The 23,596-nt window shown below is 42.8% G+C and overlaps 1 protein-coding gene across 2 annotated transcripts in view; it reads right to left on the bottom strand.

The window, feature by feature from the left end:
• PTPN3 (protein tyrosine phosphatase non-receptor type 3) overlaps positions 1 to 23,596 on the bottom strand; it is a 247,473-nt gene that overhangs the window by 96,655 nt on the left and 127,222 nt on the right. For both annotated transcript variants that reach the window (XM_075270995.1, XM_075270996.1), the window contains exons 7-9: positions 18,790 to 18,842; positions 5,226 to 5,346; positions 347 to 434 (exon numbers count right to left, since the gene is read on the bottom strand). In XM_075270995.1, the coding sequence (XP_075127096.1) occupies positions 347 to 434; positions 5,226 to 5,346; positions 18,790 to 18,842 (262 nt within the window). The remainder of the gene's footprint in view (positions 1 to 346; positions 435 to 5,225; positions 5,347 to 18,789; positions 18,843 to 23,596) is intronic.

Below are 23,596 nucleotides of genomic sequence, written 5' to 3'. Positions count from 1 at the left end.
CTGTAGTAACATGTCTGCTCAGCTCCTGGAATACATCATCATTTTCCACCTGCTGATGTATGAAATTTTACAAGATTTACCTGGATTATAGTATCTGGAATCTTATCAACGCCTCCTCAGTTGAGTTGAACACTATCTGACAATATGTTTCTGGTGTAGGTTACTGGTTAATATATATACTACAGGAAACTCTTACAACCTCGCACCAAGTTATTGAGTCAGAATACTCATATCATGACTATGTCAAGTACTTTTTACTGTATACTACTGTATTAAAAGTAAATGTTTCTACAAGTTTCTAAATAAATTTGGTAATGTTTTAAATATAGATAGGGGTCAAACATACTCTACCACTGTGCATTTCAACTCCATAAAACTCAAGTGTTCTTGCAATATTAATGTAGCAGGATTCAGCTTCTGTCTGTCCAAGACCACTAAAAAGAGAAAAAGAAGTGATCCATGTTAGCAGTGGGATTGTGGATGCTGAATCATAATTTTCTCTCAAATGGAACTAACATAAAGGACACGTGTTTTAGTTCCTGAAAGTTTGTTCATCTTAGAGCATCTACAGATACTTTTCAAGATAAAAGGTACATCCTGGTGACTGATGTCATTTAAATTCTCAACCACCACTTCTTTGCTTCTGTACCACCAGAGCACTATCCTGGATATAATGGCATTCAATTGTTTTTGAGGGCAGCAAATGATAAAGCAGATTAAAGAGGTATAGTTTTTATGATTTAGGAGTCTCTTCAGACCCCACAATATAATAAGCGGAGCCCTAGGGGAGGTAATCAATCTTAAAAAACTTATGTTACTCACCTTCCCTACGCTCCAGAGTCACTCTGTTCTCTTCGATGCTTCCATTTGATGTAAGAGACCGCTGATAGGGCCTCAAGGGTCACGTCGATGTCATTACGCTCAGAGTATAATAATAGCTAGCAAGTGGCACACATTGCAGTTTTATTAAAGTTAAAATATTATACTGTGTAGAGGGGCCACTATGGCACATAATACTGTGTGCAGGGGCCACTATGGGATATAATACCGTGTGCACGGGCTGCTATGGGACATAATACCGTGTGCAGGGGCCGTTATGGGACATTATTCTGGTATAATAGTGTGTTTTTGCACAAAAAACACAAGCATATTTTTTTATGAAAAATGTACCATGTGAACACAGCTTTACATCGAAGTAAAATTTCCTGTTCCATGTGACCCCCGAGTATAATAATCGGAGCCCCAGGGGAGGTGAGGGAACATAATAAAAACTGTTACCTCTCCGGGATCTGATGTTAATCCTAGCAGGCTTCAGGCCTATATGGTAATGTCCCAGACTTTACGTGGTCTGAGATATTACCATATAGGCCAAAAGCCTGTGCTAGCAGTACCATACAGGCCCAAAGCCTGTACTAGTAGTAATAGCCTGTTACCATACAGGCCCAAAGCCAGTGCTAGCAGCAGGGTCGGACTGGCCCGCCGGGGAACCGGTGAATCCCCCGGTGGGCCCCAAGCCTTGACTATCAGTTCGGGGCCCCAGGCTGCCGGCAGCACTGTAATGATTAAAGATGGCCGGCTGCCAGCAGTTTCCCAGGGCCCCGACACTTGCACAGAGGGGCCTCCTGGGAAAGTATACATCGGGACTCGGGAGCACACCAGGGGCAGCTGCTATCCCTGCAATCTTTAGAAGCGATCTCTCTGCAGCCCGGACTTCCTTCCCCTCCCCCTCCCAGCAGTGAGTCATCTCTTACATCGCACCGTGTGGGGACAGAGGAGTCTGCTGCTGCGATGATCTGCTTTACAAATGTGAGTATATATTTTTCTTTTTTTGGTAAAATGTAATATTTAATATGTATTTGTCTACATTTGTTTAACCCTTAAGTCCTATCATGGTGTCTATCATACACCACTACCATACACATATCACTATGAAAGACACCATGATAGTACTTAAGGGTTAAAGTATGTGTCTTGTATACTGTGTGAGAACTGTATGTTTGCATACAGGTATTTGTGATTGTATACAGTATGCTATAATAAGGTGTATATGTATATATAGTATGCATGCATTCATATAAGTGTATATATGGCTTATATATGGTATATGAATGTATATCTATGAGTGTGTAGGTATATAGTGTTTGCAATCCCATCCACACATTGCAGAAAAATACACAAAGCGGAAATGCTGCAATTTCCAAAACTGTTGCGGTTTTGGAAATCGCAGCATGTTACTTATACCTACAGAATCACTTGCAGTGTCCCTATAGGTATAATGGAAGCAGAAAGTCCTTAGAGGAAACCTCTGTGGAGTTTCTGCAAAAAGCACTGCAGGTAAAACTGATGTGTTGCCACCAAGGGTTTTCCTGCAGTGCTTTTTTGCTACGGCTTGCTACATGGGGCCTTAGCCTTATAGTGTAGTACACAATGTATTGAGATAATAAGGATGAGGCCAAACAGCGAAACGCAGCTATAAAACATTGCTGAAAAAAATAGCGGTGAAGCACAATGTATTTTTTCCACAGTGTATTTCACTGAGCTTTTGATGCATTTTCCTGGCACTTTCTCCTGATTGTGCAGCTGAAAGTAACCGGCCATGTTTTTAGAAAAACACGCATTTTAGAGTTTGCAGCATCTTCCACGTCTTTTTTTCCTGCAATGTGTGGATGAGGTAAATTTGATTCAATTTCATTCACTTTGCTTGTTTTGTAAAACACAGTTTTTTTTTCTGCCGCAGCCAAAAACGCTGTGTTTCTGCAGTGTGAGGCTTTAGCTTAAAGAGGTTGTCCAGAAACTGGAGCGATCACTGTGGCGGCCGCCAGGTGGGTGTAAAAATTAAAAAAAAAAAAAAAGAAAAGCCTTCTCACCTGTCCCCAGCACCCCATTGTTCCCCGCCTGTGTCTCTTCAGTCTCATGGTAGCGCCTAATTTCTGGAAATCCTGTACCTAATTGGTCTTAGCAGTCACATGAGGTGCAGGACTCCCAGCAAGGAGGCGGCAGCACGAGACTGAGTGGACACTGGCAGCAGACAACGGAGCTCCAAGGACAGATGAGTGTGCTTCTTGCTTATTTTTTTATTTTATTTTACTCCTCCCACCCGGCACATGGGTTGTTCCAATTCCTGGACAAATCTTTAAAGGATTTATCCACCTTTCGAATATTGATGGTCTGTCCTTAGGATAGGCTATCAATATTACATCTGCGGTGATGCAACAGCCAGGACCTCTGCAGATCAGCTCTTCCAGGACAGTGTGGCTACAGGTAATGGTAACATTTCTAGGAGCTGCACTGTTCATTTACCATACAGGGTGTAGCAGTGGGTTTAGGTAGTGAAGTGGTGCACAGTGTATGGGGGGTGAGCAGCATGGCTCCGGACATGTTATTACCTTTAGCCGCCCTGTCTCAGTATCGCTGGTCTGCAGGGTCCTGATGGTGGGCCCCTAGAAATAATTCCACTGGTGGGCCCTAGACACCCCAGTCCGACACTGGCTAGCAGTAACAACCTGTTACCATACAGGCCCAAAGCCAGTGCTAGCAGTAACAGGCTTCGGGCCTGTATGTTACTGCTAGCGCTGGTTTCAGGCCTATATGGTAATATCCCAGACCATGAGACGTCTGGGACATTACCATATAAGTACAAAGCCTGTTAGGATTAACAGCGGATCCCGGATTGGAGAGTAACATTGTTTATTATGTTCCCTCACCTCCCCTGGGGCTCTGAATATTATACGCGGGGGTCTTTTCAGACCCTCGAGTATAATAATAGCGGTAGTGGGATCGCAGCCTGGGCCCAGGCCTCCTTACAGCCGCCCCCGCAGACTAAAGTAGAAGGGGAAGCAGGGGCGGCAGTGAGCAGGGAGGGGGAAGTAGGTAAATAGGCCTCTACCTGCTGGGGGATACTCCAGCAGGTAGCGGCCTATTATAAAACAAACAAACAAAAAAGGTCTGATACGTACCGACCTCGCTACTGCCTCGGCGCCGCCTCCTCTTCACCCATCAATACAACGTCTGCATATCAGCGCAGGCGGCGTCATCACGCCGCCTGCGCTGAGATGCAGATGTCTAAACCAGTGCAGGGCCGCTCGGGTTGTTTTTAGAGTGGCCTTCTCCTGCACTAGGAAAAAGTAAAAAAGAAAAAAATTGCCGCGGCTGCAGCCCCAATGCTCCACCTGAGACTGTCACCTCACCTCATTAGAGGTGCGGTGCTGCGTCCAGGAAAACAACGGTGTCCGGAGTGGCTTCAGAAAGCCAAGTCTCTGTGAACAGCATCTTACTGCAGTCACGAAACTCCTGATGATGCCTGGTCAGCGCTGCTAGTTCATCCATCTTATTCACAATAAATCTCGCATTGCCCATAATGATGGAGGGTAGCACTAGTCTATGGCATCTTCTCCTATTCTTCCGGAGAGTTCTGGCTCTGCAGTCTCTTCTTTCTTTCCTCCTAACATAATGGGGAATGGCAGATCTGGCCACATGTAATCCAACTGTGTGCCTTGGCTGCAGCAGCTCTTCCCTGGAGTACATAAAGAATCCTGGCTGCAGGCTCCAACCACAAAAGGTCTCATTGAAAGAGTAAATAAAGAGTAAATAGAGAGCACGCAGAGTTCCAATTCTATAACCTCACATAGTTCTTCATAGTGCAGTGCCCTTAAGTAGTAGAGTGATAAGACAAAGAAAGAAAAAGAAGGGAAAAAGACTTAAGTTGAGTAGGAGCTGAAGGTAACAGGCAGCCACTCTCCAGGGGTACCATAAAATGACTTTAGTATAGGGTCGTCAGCCTTACAATTATTGACGGGCACTCTCAGTACCTCATCTTTGATTTTTTTTATTTAAATTAGCATGCCAAACAAAAAAAAGGTTGCCTACCTCTGATTATACACTGGTGAATGTAAAACAAAGTGGTCTTAGACCATGGAAACCCAGTACTTTACTGAATTTCCCCATGGTGGGACTATTAAACAATTATCTTATCTTATTTATTTTTCCCCATCAGTATGATGATTAAAGGATGCCCACATAGTACCAGATAAATGTGCAACTAAAAAGGACAATCTAAAGTTGGTCAGGTGATTAAAACTTAACCATTAAAGACATTTTTTTCTTTCTTTTTCACAATCAAATTGTACATCTCTATTTAATCTTTTAAAATAATCAATATTATTAATTACTATTATTATAATTATTATTACTGTTAATAGTTTCTAAAATCGTAGATCAAAATTTACCTGTGCTGGCTGTGGAGGGATTCCACTTTACTTATAAAATCATTGTCTTGCTCAGGAATAAATTTTTTATTTGAAAGGTGTCCTGGAAGATGTACTGAAGAATTATAGTCACCAAACTCAGCTTTACATAAAAAACAAAACAAAACACATAATTAAATATTAAACAACTATCTGTATGTATATATGACTGCATGTACCGACGCCTGAAAAGGAATTTTAAATTCTGGTATGCACTGCCTTTTTTATAGTAGCAATGCTAAACAACTTTAAAGGGAAACTGGCAGGTTGATATGGGATGCTAAACCACCCACACAAGTCCTTATGGGCTGGGGGTTGAGTGCCCCAGTTTGCCCTATTTTAAATCCATGCATGCCCACATTAAAAAAAACCAAAAAAAAAAAACCCTTTAAATACTTACCTAGAGATGAGTCCGATGAAAAACCGAACAATCTAAATCTGCACTAAAAAATCCACATAGTTCTCTGTCACGTGTGCCGTAACATCAGTGTATGCCCACATGTAACACTACTGTACCAAGAATAGCTCAATAACGATCAGGGCAGACAATCGGGTGCAGGGGCAAGATCGTCCCCCTCTGTAACCCCTTGGATCCCCCCAATAAGATTGCGGGGTCTGAGGGGTTGCCATGGTAGGCAGGAAGCCAAACAATGGCCTCCTGACTGCCTATGCACAATTTCCACAGGGAACTTATGTGTGATGTTCTAATAAAATAATAAGTAATATGTGCATTATGTATTTCATCTTGGAATTGTGGGAGTGACTTTGCTCTTTATACAACACTATACCCATTCTATTCTGAATCTGTATCAATGTATGTCTTTTTTTATATACAAATGTATGCTACTATGAACTTTTTGAACCAGTTTTTTTTGGATCGTTTTTTCCATCTTTATACAAACAACCGATAACAATTTTGTCGCTCATGCCCTTATGTGACAGTGAATTTTGGAATTATTTGCATATTCATACACAATGGGAAAAATAAATATTTGATACACTGGTGATCCTGCATGTTTTCCCACCTACAAAGAATAGAGATCTGTAATTTTTTTTTTTTCATAGGTACATTTCAACTGTGAAAGACAAAATCTAAAAGAAAATCCCCCCTACCAACGGCTGGTGACCCTGACCACCCCCTTATCTCTTTTTTTCTTTTTCCCAGGCATTGCATCATACTTTACACACTCTTGTTTGCACATTCTTAGTTGGCTATCCAGATGGCAGGGTAGATTCAAGAGTGCTCAGGAGACAGCCTGATAGAATTACACTTCACCTAAGAAAATAGCAAATTCCAGAGGGACTGAAACACCCAACACACCCATGCCTCACAGACCCCACAACAACTTGCAGAAATATTTGAATAAAAAGTCACCAGTTTGCTCTCTCAAAATGTTGGATTCACTTGTAGAAGTTGACTCTCCAGACGACACTGAGGTTGACAATGCTATGGACTTGGAGGCAAGTGAGTCGCAACCAGCACTCATCACTAAGGCCTTTTTGCGTAAAACGGCTATAAGAACTAATGTCCCGCAATTTGGAAAGCAGGTTGAAATGCTTGAATCTACCTGTTCTGATCTTACCTCTCACTTTGAGGCAGATTATATCAATAAAATCTTCTCCCTCACTGAAGACCAAGAAAATCAGAGCAGGATTAAAAACATTTGCTTTAACAGGTATACCGGAATTAGAGACCCCCAGAGTTGTTGCCACAAACTGCCATGACCATTTTTGCAGAACTACTTTGTGCTAACAGAGCTGCTCAAATTAACATTGAGAGGACCCATAGGGCTCTCCAGCTTAGGCCTAACTCCTCAGATCCACTTCAAGGTGGCATATGAGGCTTCTCTTCTACGCAGTTTATGATGGTGCAGAAATACAGCTCTTTCAGGATATTGCTCCTTCAACTCTAGTGAAGAGGAGGCGTTGAGATCTAGAACCATCTCTTACTCCTGGCTGCTCCTCTTTGGTCTGGCCATTATCCACAGTGGACACTGCTTAGTCATATCTACACCAGCTGATTTGGAAAAGTTGTGGCCAATGCTAGACATACAACTTAAGATACGCTCTTGTCTCCCTTCTGTATCCCCTCTCTACCACAGAAGACTGACATTACACACTACTGTATGGTCCCAAGCCATTCAAGCCACTGAAACCAAAGAAATCACAATCGTGACTCCTCTCTTCTTCATCATCCACAGAGAAGCTGTAACTGCCTGTTAGGATGGGGTCCCGCAGGTTTTCCTTCCGGCGCACAGCGCCACCTGCGGGTCGATCCAGCTCTCGCCCTCGACGTCGGACGGTGAGGGTTGTGGAGTCTAAGTCCAGCGTTTGGCCTACTGAGCATGCTCGGACTTTTTGGAGACGCTCTGAGGCTCTCATTCTCCCCCTACTGAGCATGCTCAGACTTTTTGGAGACACTCTGAGGCTAAGTCCCAATCTCTCACTAATGAGCATGCTCAGACTTTTTGGAGGCACTCAGAGGCTCCCATTTGGCCCATACTGGGCATGCCCAGTGAGGTTATGGCCACTGTCCTGTGGGCGGGGACTTGCCTTTATATGGTGTGAGCCGACGCCCGCCGGGTGCTCACACTTTGACTATTAACTTTGAGACAGGAGGTCAGGGCTAGGTTCCTTTGAAAGGCAGGTTGTCAGTTCAGGGATTCTAGATAGGATTCCTGGGTACAGCCAGTAGGGAACTATTTGCCTGATTGAACTGTCCAGTAGGATTGTAGCTCCAAAGCTGTTAGTGGAGCCTTTGTGTTGCTGACCTGGGGTGACATTAACCCTTGGCAGCCTTTGTGCAGCCAGTTCACATTGGAAGCTGCCTAAACTCACTTGCCCAGTGAAGCCAACTGGTGTAAGCCTCATTGCAGCCGTTTCACATTAAAGTTGCAGAAACACCCTTGCCCAGTGAAGCCAACTGGTGTAAGACGCATTGCAGCCAGTTCACATTAAAGCTGCACAAATACACTTGCCCAGTGAAGCCAACTGGTGTAAGCCTCCTTGCAATCTGTTCACATTGGGAGCTGCGCAGACACATTCACCCAGTGAAGTTAACTGGCGAACGTGTGTTGCTCCCTGTTCACACTAGAGCCGCATAGACATACTGCTGCCCTGCTTAGGCAGACGGCCGACCTCCTAGGGCTTGTGGACCTCGACTGCAGCCACTACCGCAGTCAAGAGGTTCTGTTAAGTTATAATTTATACATATAAACAGAACCATAACACTGCCCCATTGAGACCTTCAGCTCTGAGTACCTTGCTAGAGTTGCCATGCTGGACTTGTGGATTTTCAGGTTCCCTTTTTCATTTTGCTAGAATTTGCTAGAAAAACAAATCTAAGTGCCAGAATCTAATGTCCCTTGCTTACTGTAAGTTCGCTAATAGATTTCATACTGGGATGAGTTTGTGGTTTGCTGACCTTCAGTGGGTGGGTGTGGTTGGCCATGCAGCAGGCCTAGTAGTGTCCCATGTGGCAGCTGTGCCTACCCTGTTCTTAGTCTCATTGAATTTATACTATTAGGGTGCATTCACACTGAGGAAGTTGGCGCTGATTCTGGTGTGGACCCGGCATCAGAATCAGCGCTGAAAGAATCCCGTTGACTTCAATGGGTTCCGTTTTCCGCGCAGAACCCTTTGAAGTAAATGGGGAAAAAAAGCCTTCCATTGATTTCAATGGGTTCCATGCAGAAAACAGAACCCATTGAAGTCAATGGGAGTCTTTTTTTACAGCGCTGATTCTGACTCTGGGTGCGCACCAGAATCAGCGCCAACTTCCTTCCGTGTGAATGCACCCTTACAGTGGGTTACACTGGGCACTCTCCCTGCTTTTGTCTTTACAGTTACCTACATCACACGGTCCTGCTACTTCCCCTTTTTCACCAACCAATTTACTTTTGTTTTAACCCTTAAGTACTATCATGGTGCCTATCATAATGATATGTGTATAATAGTGGTGTATTGTAGACACCATGATACTTAAGGGTTAAAGATCCATTTGTTCTGGAAGTTGGTGGACGGTGACTGAAGCTTGGGATACTAGTTATTGTTGACTCACTGTTGTTCTCATGCTATCTCGGGAGATTTTGAATAAATAAGAGTACAAATTACTGTTATACTTTTGATTTCAAATTTCTGGATTACAATCCTTTACCCCATCCATCCACACTCCCTGTATCAAGTGATCTTACTGTTGGGGGAATACCCCGGGTAGATGTTGCCGGTTTCCGAATTTGGGAAAGAAGGGTATGAGTGCTCAGGAGATGCACAGAGAGAGACACATGATTCTGTTTCTAAAATGAATCTTGATTTATTGCAAGCAAGCATTGGATTATAAATAGAAATAATGGCTTTATGCCAGCTTGAACGTCACAAAATACGTCACATAGAAATATATAATTGGTCAGAGTATATAATGTGCGTCTACATATGATTAATACGTGCATCCATGAGTTAACACATTAATATCCGTGTGGTCCACCCTCTTAGCCTCTAATCAAGTTAGCCAAGCCTGCCAAGATGGATGCCGTGGCCTTGGAGATTTCATAAAACACTTTTAATCAGATCTAACTTCTTATCACCGTGTCCCTCACAGAAGACTGAAGCTCAGAGAACATAGAAACATTCTCAAGGTTTTAACAACAAAACGTACTGATAACCATTTCTGCAATAATCAACATTTCTACAGAAATCTTACTTCAGAAGGCCAGGAGAGTTCACAAATAGTTAAACATAGACAAAACAGAACAAAATGGCTGAATAAACCAATGTCTTATACAGATATTCTTCCCCTCACATTACCTATCCCATTTGATGCCTCTACATGGCATCTAGCTACCTACCCTTCTAACATGTCTGACATCACTGCGACCACTTTTAATGTCAAAAGTTTCAACTGACCCAATAACTTTTCATTGTCTTACTTAGAAAAAAACAAACCTAAAAACCAATGTCCTATTTCTACAGGAAACTCATTTTCTCACAATGGTTCCACAGCTGTAGCACCAACTCCTTTCCATTTAAACCCAGAGGACAGAGTCCTTTACTTCAAGGGTGAATTAGTTAAAATAAGATAATCCTTGAATAGTCCTACCATGTGTAAATTGAGTGTGTTACAGCAGCATGGATAATACAATATACAAATACAAAAGCTCCAAGGTAGGTACAGATAAAAAAGGTAAAGGTAAAAGAGTGTAGTTTTCACTACAATCACATTTTAAGGAGGATCTTATCTTCCTTGAAGGGGATTTTAACCTAGTGGTGAACCCTCCTTTGGACTCTGTTTGGTACCATTCTTAATTGTGAAATATAGAAAATGAGTGTGCAAAAGCTTCACAGAAGCTTGAGGGGAGAAGAGGCTACCCAAATCATGAAGAAAATGATCCTTAACCACTTCAATACCAGGCCAATTTGTGCTCCAGGACCAGACACATTTTAGGTTTATTTTGTATGTGCGGTTTTGAGGTCTGTAACATTTTTCCCGTATGTCTCAGTCAACTAATTTTTGCGTCTTTTTTTGGGGACACATAGGGCTTTATTTTTATGTTATCTTTATTTCCGAATGTGTTTTAATTTTTTTTATATCTGGGAAAATATAAACAAAATAGGAGGGAAATTGTGTCTGGTTTTCAATTATTTTTTTAAAAAATTTAATAACACAAAGTGTCACTGAAAAACTTTATAATATAGTTTTTCCTCTCCGTTACAGTAATTTTTATTTTGTATGGTGTCGTCGGGGGTGGGGCTATAACCTTTAATAACGGCGTTTTATTAGCGTATTATTTATTTATTATTATTATTTTATTTACCATTTTTTAAAAAAAAAAAAAATTTATTATATTTTTATTTTTATTTTTTTTCAGATTGTGTCCCCATAAGGTAATAAGAGACCTTTGGGGACATCTGATCACTTATTTTTTTGTACTGGAGGCTGATTTCTCCTATAACTGGGGCTGCTACCTTTAACCTCAGTTACAGGAGAAATCCAGCCTCCTGCACGCTGTATATACAGCTTACGCTGGGTTCACACCTGCGTTTGGGGTCTCCGTTCTATGGTTTCCGTCTTCTGGCATGCAGAAGACGGAAACCATAGACCGGGTCCGGCCGTGAGCGGCGGTGAGCGTTTTAGGCTCTCCGCCGCGAAACCGGATTTTTTTATCCGGACACAGAGTACTGCATGTCCGACTCTGTGTCCGGATTATAAAACCCGGTTTCGCGGCGGAGAGCGCAAAACGCTCACTGCCGCTCACAGCCGGACATCTCTCTCACCCATTCAAATGAATGGGTGAGAGAGACTCCTGCAGGTTTCCGTATCCTGCCTGTGTTTTAGGCAGGAAACGGAAACCTAAGTACGGAGTGCCGGGCCGCAGATGTGAACGAGCCCTTACTGAGCTGATCTGAGTTCTATAGGACCCAGCAGCTCTGGTAAGACTCTGCTCCCTGCGGATCACGTGTCCGCCGGGTCAGAGGGCAGCTGAATTATGGCTGCGTCCATAGCTGTGTATACAGCGCTCATTGAGCACTGTATACACAGCGATCGAAAAGGCAGGGGAGGTAATAAATCTGCCCTGTCTTCTCTCTGGGAGCTCCAGCTGAAGTTACAGCCGGCTCCTAGTGAAAGCAGCTACACGATCTCTGTGCAGCTGCTGTGTTCTGATGGAAGTACAGGTACGTCCGGTCAGAACTAGACAACCACTTCCCGGACGTATATAGTCTATGGGCGGTCCGGAAGTGGTTAAAGACATAGTGCAACATAGAGTCACAATTTAGCATATCAAAGGCTTTCTCTGCACCCAGCCTCAGCGGAATAGCTTCTACTCCCTTCCAATACCTTCCACTACCATAGTGCAAGAGGGTATATATTACTGCCTGGACAGTGTACACAAGTAGATTTGGATTGATGGTTTAAGCAATTAAAGTCATTTAACGCCAGTATGCAGAAGTCCATAGGCAAATACCATAATAGTACCATCTTTTAATGTCTGTTACTCGCAACAGCCACAAAAGTAAACAACTATGATAGAAGAATGGGTTTCATGTTTTTTTTCAGATTATAAAAAAATGGAAAAGGACACAGACGTTAGAGACTATGCATCTATTTTTCTACTCCAGTTAACCTCTGTTGTTGTCATTGTATGACAGATGATAACAACAGACTGTAATAATGGTAGTGTGAAAATAGTCTTACAAAGGTCATAGTAGCCAAACTGCCATTTTGCTTCCCAAAAAAATTTTAACAAAAAGTGACCAAGACACTTCCCAAAGTGGTAAAAGTTAAATCATCGTCCTGTGCTGCAAAGTAGAAAACCTTATAGATACGTACACAGAAACATAAAAAGGTTATGGGTGTCAGAAAAAAATTGTAGGATTTTTGGGGATTTTTGTAAAGTTATTAAAACATGGTGGCTCAAAAAAAATTAAACCCCTATATATGCTATTTATACATGGAAGACAGCTATACTAATGGTTTTCCTTCTTAAATAGTGACCTCTTAGCATTGTTACGCCTACACATCATTCACATCAATTACTGTAAACTTCATATTCCTCTGTAACTAAAAATACTCTTCAAAAATAATAGGAGTATTTTTAATCTTTTGAAAAAAATGTAGTGCAACCTCTGACACTATGCTAGGGTCTGTTTATAACCTAGAGGAGTGCGCTATGCATTCTGCACAGAATACTGATTTATGAGTTTCCCACAAAACCACATTTGAGGGGGGTCAGAGAGTGCCACAGTTCATCACATGTAACCAGTAAGCAATGATTCATTTAGTTTTCAGTGGGTCGTTCAAGGTGAAGTGGAGTGGTGGGTGTTTAGATTGAGGATCAATAGGACAGGGGTATGATGCTACCAATATACAGTCCTATGAAAAAGTTTGGGCACCCCTATTAATCTTAATCATTTTTAGTTCTAAATATTTTGGTGTTTGCAACAGCCATTTCAGTTTGATATATCTAATAACTGATGGACACAGTAATATTTCAGGATTGAAATGAGGTTTATTGTACTAACAGAAAATGTGCAATATGCATTAAAAAAAAATTTGACTGGTGCAAAAGTATGGGCACCTCAACAGAAAAGTGACATTAATATTTAGTAGATCCTCCTTTTGCAAAGATAACAGCCTCTAGTTGCTTCCTGTAGCTTTAAATCAGTTCCTGGATCCTGGATGAAGGTATTTTGGATCATTCCTCTTTACAAAACAATTCAAGTTCAGTTAAGTTTGATTGTCGCCGAGCATGGACAGCCCGCTTCAAATCATCCCACAGATGTTCAATGATATTCAGTTCTGGGGACTGAGATGGCCATTCCAGAACATTGTAATTGTTCCTCTGCATGAATGCCTGAGTCGATTTGGAGCGGTGTTTTGGATCATTGCCTTGCTCCGCCTTGCTGAAATATCCATCCCCGGCGTAACTTCAACTTCGTCACTGATTCTTGAACATTATTCTCAAGAATCTGCTGATACTGAGTGGAATCCATGCGACCCTCAACTTTAACAAGATTCCCGGTGCCGGCATTGGCCACACAGCCCCAAAGCATGATGGAACCTCCACCAAATTTTACAGTGGGTAGCAAGTGTTTTTCTTGGAATGCTGGTTTTTTTGGACACCATGCATAACACATTTTTGTATGACCAAACAACTCAATCCTTGTTTCATCAGTCCACAGGACCTTCTTCCAAAATGAAGCTGGCTTATCCAAATGTGCTTTTGCATACCTCAGGCGACTCTGTTTGTGGCGTGCTTGCAGAAACGGCTTCTTTCTCATCACTCTCACATACAGCTTCTCCTTGTGCAAAGTGCGCTGTATTGTTGACCGATGCACAGTGACACCATCTGCAGCAAGATGATGCTGCAGCTCTTTGGAGGTGGTCTGTGGATTGTCCTTGACTGTTCTCACCATTCTTCTTCTCTGCCTTTCTGATATTTTTCTTGGCCTGCCACTTCTGAGCTTAACAAGAACTGCCCCTGTGGTCTTCCATTTCCTTACTATGTTCCTCACAGTGGAAACTGACAGGTTAAATCTCTGAGACAACTTTTTGTATCCTTCCCCTGAACAACTATGTTGAACAATCTTTGTTTTCAGATCATTTGAGAGCGGGTTGTCCATGCTCGGTGACCATCAAACTTAACTGAACTTGAATTGTTTTGTAAAGAGGAATGGTCCAAAATACCATCATCCAGGATCCAGGAACTGATTAAAAGCTACAGGAAGCGACTAGAGGCTGTTATCTTTGCAAAAGGAGGATCTACTAAATATTATTGTCACTTTTCTGTTGAGGTGCCCATACTTTTGCACTGGTCAAATTTTGGTTTGATGCATATTGCACATTTTCTGTTAGTACAATAAACCTCATTTCAATCCTGAAATATTACTGTGTCCATCAGTTATTAGATATATCAAACTGAAATGGCTGCTGCAAACACCAAAATATTTAGAACTAAAAATGATTACACTTAATAGGGGTGCCCAAACTTTTTCATAGAACTGTATGTGTCCTATCTGAGAGGAGGTCAAGGAACTGAGTGCAAGAACATTACTAAAAAAGTAACCGATGTCTGATTTTGATGAGGGTTTGTAAAGAAGGTATACTCTCAAGTTGTGGGGTTATCTATTCTCCAAAGATCAAATAGGGTAGGAGTCCTAACTACCGTATTTTTCGGACTATAACACACACTTTTCCCCCCCAAATTTTGAAGGAAAATGAGGGTGCGTCTTACAGCCCGAATTTGCCACCGCCACGCTCCTGCCACCGCTGGTTTTCTGCAGGAGTGTGCAGGAGTGGTTTTCTGCAGGAGTGTGGCTATACTGCAGGCCCTGTGCCAGCGGCTAACACGCTCCCCGGTATCCACCGTTCTATTATAGCGGATGCCGGGTCTGGAGCGAATGCCTGCATCAAAGCCCCCCACACACACACATCAAATACCGAAGCTTATGCCTGCAATCAGAGATCGCAGGCACGAGCTCTGACAAAATAAATAGGAAGAATTGCTTGGCACTCACCGAAAAAAAGCGTAAAAAGTTGAAACTTTATTGAAGAATGTCCATACAAAGTTTTAAAAGCGGGAGGAGGCACGCTCAGCCCGGTTGCTGAGCGTGCCTCCTCCCGCTTTTAAAACTTTGTATGGACATTCTTCAATAAAGTTTCAACTTTTTACGCTATTTTTCGGTGAGTGCCAAGCAATTCTTCCTATTTATTTTTTCACATGCTTCTTTACTTTGGACTTAGAGCACCACCACATTTAGCGTTTTTCTGTCTCCCGTGCAGATATATATCTCTGTATGAGTAGTGCCACCTATACCTACGTGCACCTTTGGAAGTCTTCTCTACGAGCTCTGACAACTCCGCTGTAAAAATTACAGCGGAGATGCCCACCAGAGATGTCCTCTCCCCCCCCCCCCCCAAAAAAAAAGATCAAAGTTAGCCCCGGGGCCGGTCCCCACCGGCCCCATACCTTTAAAGTTGCAGGTCGGCTCCTGCGCGACGAGCTCGCAGGAGTCGACCTGTTCCGATGACAGCCGGGAGCCTAATGAAGGCACCCAGGCCTGTCATCGCTATATTACTATTGCGGCTGGTCTATGACCATCCAAAATAGTAATGTATAGAATCTCCCATAGACGGCAATACACTTGCAAACAAAGGCCTCTGAGAAGGTCGGCATGATGTTAAAGGGAGCGCTCTCTATTGGTTTGCTTGACTGAGACTCTGTCTTCCTAATTACATCATGGAAGATAGACTTGCACATTCTCAGTGAGCGCCCTCTATTGGTGTGCATTCATGAGGCACCGGCTTCCTAATTACATCATGGAAGCCAGGTTTGCATATTCTTCCCATAGCATGCACATTGGCCATTAAGAAGACAGGAAATAAATTGAAGAGATCTCGAAGCTGTAAAATGCAACCCTTGTAAAAAGACTATGTCTGCCTGAGTGAACCGCATCTCCTGAAGGGTCAGGTGCCACTTAACTGCTGTGTTAAGGCCCTTTACATTTACAGACAATAATTTAACAATTATCAAAGCCATATGGGTAGACACTCTAGTATCCTATGGGTACTAGGCTGCTACCTATAATCCAAACACATAGCATTGGATGAAAGGTACAAAAAACAATAACACCAACATAGAAAGAAAACAAAACATAAAAAAAATGTATAGTATCTAGGAAACACATAGACACAGAGTACAACATAAATTCAATAAGCATGGCAAAAGCGAAACCTATGGATAGAACCAAAAGGAGACCCAGGGCGAAAACCAAATATAAATAAACAAATACGATCAGACAAATCCTAGGGCTGGTACTGACCCCCAGGCCAGAAGCGAGGAGGTGGGACCCAGTAGGTAAGATATTGTGTATATAATGTAATAATGAATTAGGAGAATAACTAGTGAACAGCCTAATTACAGGCTCAATCGGAAGTGGAGTGCACAGGCTCAGACTGGCCCACTGGGAAACTAGTGAATCCCTTTAGCACACATTGCATTCTTTAAAAGACATTTTTATTGATGACCTACCCACTGATCAGCTGCTTGAAGGGGCTGCATCCCTCGTGCAAGAGGTGTGACCTTTTCTCTGTTTACATCACATACCATCTGTTTCATATCAGCCATGTAATGTAATTACAGATCCTCAACAGCATCATAGATGTGAATATAATCACATTGTATGGCCACTGTGAAACAGAAAGCGTGCAAGGGGCCATAGCTTTCACTTTACTTTCAAACAGTTGAACAGTAGGGGTCCTGGGTGTCAAACTTCTTCTGGTCTCTTAGTTTAAAAAAATAAATAAATAAAATCTGCTTTGCACTGCCATATTGTGAAAAACTTTTATATTTTATTTCAAAATTTTTAATGACTTTTTACATTTAATTTTAGCCCCCATGGTATGAACAAGCAATCATTTGATCACTCATACAATTTATTGCAAATTTTTGATGACAGGCATGGAAGCATTCAATAGGTTCTCAGTTGTCAGCTGATCAACACTCAATTATCACATCACAGGGTCGAATATTAGTTTACAAAGAGCAACCCCCATGATCTGTAGCATCACAGCTGTTAGCAGCACGGTGTGACACAGCTGAAACCTACCATATATTCTCCATAAACAGCACACTCTAGATATCACTCCCTAAGGGTTGGTTCACATCTGCTTTTGTAGTCTGCCCGGGGAAAGTCCGCATGGAGACCCCCTGAATGGAATACAAATGCAATTGCAAGCTCTATGCTGTAAAAGCACACGGACCTCATAGACTATAATGGGGTCCGTGTGCTTGCCGCACACTGCCCGTATGAATCATGCAGACATGATTGGTGTGGACAGTGCGAGGAAAGCACACGGGCTCCATTATAGTCTATGGGGCCCATGTGCTTTTACAGGACAGCGCTTGCAATCACATTTGTATTCCGTTCGGGGGGTCTCTATGCGGACTCTCCCCGGACGGAATACAAAAGCAGATGTGAACCAACCCTAAGGACCTAACATCAACATTGAGGTCTTTAGACCAGTAACTTCCAATACGAAGAGTAAATGGGCACAGATGTAGTTAAATAGAACAGTGGAGCAGAATCCTGTTAATGATGCCTGATGAAGACCTGCTGAATCAAGTTTCAGATAAGAGTATGAGATACCCCCAGGAGCGAGGATGCGTAGGAGGTGTTTTTTTTTATTGATACAGCAAAACTTAAGTGTGAGGCCACTGATATTATTATTGGCCTGGTGGTCACTGGGGGAATTTACAAATTGCTTTGGGACCACTGGGAGAAATTATTACTTGTCTAGAGGACATTATTACCGCCTGGGGTCCTCTGAGGGGACATTACTACTTGCCTGGGAGACAATGGTGACATTTCTACTGCCTGGGGACCACTGGGGGACATTATTACTTGTCTGGTGTGGTCACTGGGGGGGATTATTACTTGCCTGGGCATCACTGGGGGACATTATTACTTGTCTTGTGGTCCCTGAGTGGACATTATTCTTTGTCTAGGGGCCACTGGGGGATATTATTACTTGCCTGGGAGTCACTGGCAGACAATACTATTTGCCTGGGGGCCATTGAAGAACATTATTACTTGCCTGGGGGCCACTGGGGAGCATTACTACTTTTCTGAGGGGTCACTGAGGAGAAATATTATGTGTCTGAGGAATATTATAAAGGGCCACTGGGGAGCATGTTATTATAGGGCTCCTAAGGAAATTTGGTGATGGCAAAAGGTGAATTTTTGTATGTGCTGGGTGGGAATATAGGATGGTATAGGTTTGAGGTGCAGTTGTGATGTGGCTACAATTGCATGAAAACTACATCTGAAAAAATGCATGCTGTTTTGATGTGATTTTTGGGGTGATTTTCCAAATTTACAGTGAAATTATATTCTAACTATAAATTCAAAAATGGTGCTAAAAAACACATCAAAACTTCCGCTCTTTGTCTTTTGGTAAAAAAATTATTTGGTATGCGTGCCCTAAGGCAATTTCCAGGGGTGCCCAAAAATTGTTGGAAAACAGTACATTAGAGTAAAGATAAATACTTACATTGCACAGCATATGATGCAAGGACAACAGCTGAATTTAATGGGCACGGTATCCTAAAAGAAGATACACAAAAGTAAATGTGTTTTATGACGTTGTCTTTTTCCACTTATATTGTTTATTATACAGTTTTTATCTACTTTTTTTTAAAAAAAAACTAGCTACATCTGTAGGAGATGGTGAGATGTGGTTGAATATTGGAAATGGAAATTGAATATCTTTCTCTTCCCAGTAACCAGGGGTGAACCTTCCCCTTTCGCCGCCCGAGCTAACTGCAGAAAGCCGCCCCCCCCCCCCCCGCCGGGAGGAGGGGGCGGATCGGAGGCGTGGCCGGGTGGACCGGGGGCGTGGCCGAGTGAAGGGGCGGGGCTTAGCCCCGTTCGCCGGCAGAGAGTAGGCCTGGAGACTGCCTGCTCTCTGCCTTAGCGTGAGGGGAGGCTGCTGGGGCAGCGCTGCTCCAGTGACCTCCCCAAACCACCGCTCCGTGCTAAGCCAGTCCAGGACAGCTTGTCCTGGACTGGCTTAGGTTAGCAAAAATGCCGCCCTCCCTGGGGTCCTGACATAGCACCGCCTGAAGCGGTCGCTTCAGGTAGCCTCATGGGAGGTGCGGCACTGCCAGTAACTTATGAGTAAATCAGACTTCTTTAGGATAAGGCCCCACATTGCGGAAATACAGCTTTTTTTGTTGCATATTTAGTTGCGTTTTTTTGAGCCAAAGTCAGGAGTGGATTGAGCAGAAGGGAAAAGTATAAGAACTTACTAGATATTTACCCTTTTTTTAAAGTCATTATTGACTTTGGCTAAAAAAAAAAAAAAAAAAAAAAAAGTAAGCAAAATCTGCAACAAAAAAGCTGTGTTTCCACAATGTAGGGCCTTAGGGTGTATTTATCAAAATACACACGTAGCACGCTGTGCTGGTCTTCATAATCCCTTCCTCATATATCAGAGAAAACTCCCAGCAATGGCCTGTGCCCACACTGCTATCACATTAAAGCATGTAATCAATCATAAATCTGATGAGGTGAAAGACTTCAGCCATTCCACAGCCCACACCATGCCTCCATTGTGAAAGTGGCGATGGGTAATGTAAAAAAATCCCATCAGATTAAATGCATTTAGCTTAGGTGACCTGAACAAAAGGAGATTTGTTCATATGTTTAAAACTGATTTGTACTAAGAGAAAAATCCCTCATCTGCTGGTACAAAAAAAAAGAACCACTACAGTCATCAAGATGAAGGCAAGTACTTTTATCACTTTAGTTAAATGTTTTCTTTATTGATATGTATTTAAACCCATACTGAGAACTTTAGTTAAAAAACAAATCGGTTAAAATTGTAATAATAAATGTTGTTAAACCTCTACCCTGGTTAAAAACCCTTCACAATGCTCTTAAAGGGGTTGTCCCATCACAAGGACATCCCATCTATACTGCTTGATAATGTGGATGTAAGACTTTTCCTAAATACACTGCTTCAGCAAAACTGCTTTGTTTGTCCACTATATTACTTTATTCATTTTTTTTTTGACACATCCCTTGACTTACCTGGTAAGTCAAGTGATGTATCTGCTGCTCTGAGGGGGGAGGGAGGAGGGGCTAAGTACACGGGAGCGAGCCTGGAGGGGGGGGTAGTTTACCCTTTGGGGGGAAGGGACCGCCAATACAGACTGTGCCAGCGTCTACACTCCCCGGCATTCGCCTCTCTATTACAGCGGATGCCGAGAAGTGTAGAGGCCGGCACAGATGCCTGCAACATCGCTATGTGCCTACCTTGCATGAAGCCAGCAGCGGCAAGAGCGATGCTGCTATTCCAGAGGGGAGGGGGGGGGGCGGAGGAGCAGAATAACAGGAGCTCCTGCCGCTGCTGGCTTCATGCAGGGCAGGCACATAGCGATGTTGCAGGCATCTGTGCCGGCGTCTACACTCCCCGGCATCCGCCTCTCTATTACAGCGGATGCCAGGTCTGTAGTCGCACTGTGAAGGCTACACTGGTCTCACTAGCTATGAGTGTGCACGCAGGGCCAGCGGCATCTCGCCGCTGGCTTTGCATATGTAACCTCGCCCACCAATGACGCAACAAAGCTGGAAGAAAGAAGAATTTACAGCAACGAAGACTGGTGAGTATGCGACATATGTGAGTATACCCCTTTAAGATCTCTACATACAATACTAAAGGGTTATTGCCATGTCCACAAATACCTGACATGATAGAAATAACTGTCTGCAAGTTCCAACCACCAAGGACAGAAACAGGTGAGTGGCGTGTCTTTGTTTCAATAACACCCATAGAGAACAACCGAGCTACAATGTTTCTTTAACTGTAGAGCAACAGAAACAGTGTAGTTCTGGTACGATATGCTCCTCTTCACTTCTATGGGAGTTATGGGAACAGTGTAAAACAGTACTGCTTGCAAGTTTCTGTTGGTCCTGACCTGGTGGTCAGGACATGCTGACAGTAATTCCCTTCTCAGCAGTAATTCCCTTCTCAGATTTGCTAACATGGGAATAAATATTTAATCCTAGCCCTTCAAACTTCAGCCATTTGTGGTGCAGATGTATCCTTCCTTGGATGTTATAGATATTGTGGTTCTGCAGTCAGTTACAGTCAATGTTTTCATAAGCTCTCTAATTTACATATTACTTGTCACACCTACCCCTCTCACCTGAACAAAATAAAAAATCTAGCATATAATGAAATAAAATATAACTTTTATTAATAAAGATTACAAACGGTCAGCTAAACTAAGCCCCAAGGTATGTGTATGAATCCCTATCAGATACTTCACATGTATAGTAGTTCTGACTATAGGGAAATATTATATTCAACAATTCAGCTCAGGACTCAGATGACGTAGTCCAACAGGCTAACTCACTCTCAATGCTCAGATAAACCAACTGGTATTGTTAACCCACTACCAAAGAGCAGGAATATTTGCTCAAAGCATAAATAAAACCATTCACCTCACCATAGGTCTCAATATCTTGACTATACTGTATGGTTATTAGGTAAAATGGCCATGTCCAAACACTATTTCACACCCAAGGAGCCAATTGCTCCATCATTGTGCTTAGAGAAAAACTGTCAGGATTGCTGAATCGCTATCACTACAGGAAAGTAACTCCTCCATTACAGGACAATCAACAGTGAGGCTGCTACCGAGGCTATGTCCCATAATATACTCTATGTAGACTTAGCCACACTACTTCAGACCCCTCTCTCTCAATGCATTTCCTGAATACTTAGTTCATCAGGAGAGTGATATCTAATGGTTGCGGTATAAGGAGACAATGCTACAAGGACTTCTAAGGGTTAACACCAGTACTTTGATAATGACGAACTCCAGGACACTGATACAGTTGAAATAAGTAGTAGAGCAGGAAAACCAGCTTCCTGCTTCACTATACTGCTAACCCAGAGGCCACAGGCCTGTAGGTCTTTGCGGCCTCCAGGTATCCTAGTAAACGACGTAAAGACATCAGTGTCTCACCCAGAGCACGCTGACGTCACTAAACTGCACCTCCTGAGCTGGGACGCTGACAGTACCTGGAGCGGGTAGTAAAGAAATGACAGTGACAAGTCAGGGGATTGAATGCAAGTATGTATTTTTTGTTTATTTTTTGGTGTGGGGGTGGCAGAGAAGTAGCTTAATATTAGAGGACAACAAAGATTTAAGGGCATATTATTAATATAAGGGGTCATTAGGCCAAACATTGGTAATACAAATAGGTCATTAGGGACTATTGTTAATATATGGAGCTCAACCTATTGAGCTAGATTGATTAAACGTGAGCATTATTGATTTAATGGGGTTGTCCAGGAATTTCAGATGTCAAGAAGGAGGATACCTGTCTCTGGCGATCCAGTGTCCACCACCATTGTCCAGTGCAGTGCACATTTTGCCTTTTCCAGGTAGAAGTCTTGTGCTGCACATGACCTCTGAGCACAATCAGTTAGAAGAAAGGTCACTCACATGCGTCACCAGTTCCTTTCCACTGATTGGCCTCAGTAGTCACATGTAGCGCAAGACTTCTCCTGGCAAAGGCATGGCGCACACTGGACGGGGGCACTGGAGACAGGCGAGTATGTTTTTTTTTATCCCTGACTTCCTCCCTTATTTCTGATATTCCTGGACAACCCCTTTAAATTGGTTTGTCATGGATAAACCATTTTTGGCAAGGTGAAAAAAAACCCCAAAAACAAAACATAAAAAACAGAAGCATACTCACCTGTCTACAGTGCTCTGGTATTTCCCACCACAGTCCAGTCCAGCAGCACCGCAATTCCTCTTCTAGCAGAAGTCCTCATCGAATGTGACCACTGAGGTTGATCAGCGGCCTAAGGAAAGAAACTTTCCTTAGGTTTCTAATTGGCCTTGAGAAATACCTTGAGGGGTGAGGTCTCCAAAATTGTACTAGGACTTTAGGGGATCTGCAAATATGACACGGTACCCGAAAACTATTCCAGCAAAATCTGCCCTCCAAAACAGAAACAGCACTCCATTCTGAGCCCTGCCATGTTACCCATATAGCAGTTTACAACCATTATGTATTGTCGCGTTTATGAGCAATTATTAGTTGCTTTTTCCCCTTTCACCCATTGCTCACTATAGCCCTTGATAAATTCTTTATGTGGTGTAGTTTTGAAAATAGGGTCACTTTTGGAGGGTTTCCACTGTACTGCTACTTTAGGGTTTCTGGAAATGAGACATAGCAGCTGAAAATTATTCCGGCAGAATCTGCTTTTTAAACACCCAGTGGCACTCCTTCGCTTTGGTGCATTGCCATGTGACTAAACATTAGTTAACATCCAC

The sequence above is a fragment of the Leptodactylus fuscus genome, chromosome 4, assembly GCF_031893055.1.
Source record: "Leptodactylus fuscus isolate aLepFus1 chromosome 4, aLepFus1.hap2, whole genome shotgun sequence".
Classification (NCBI taxonomy): domain Eukaryota; kingdom Metazoa; phylum Chordata; class Amphibia; order Anura; family Leptodactylidae; genus Leptodactylus; species Leptodactylus fuscus.
The sequence above is the reverse complement of the archived record's forward strand: the minus strand, read 5'-3'. Positions and strand labels throughout refer to the sequence as shown.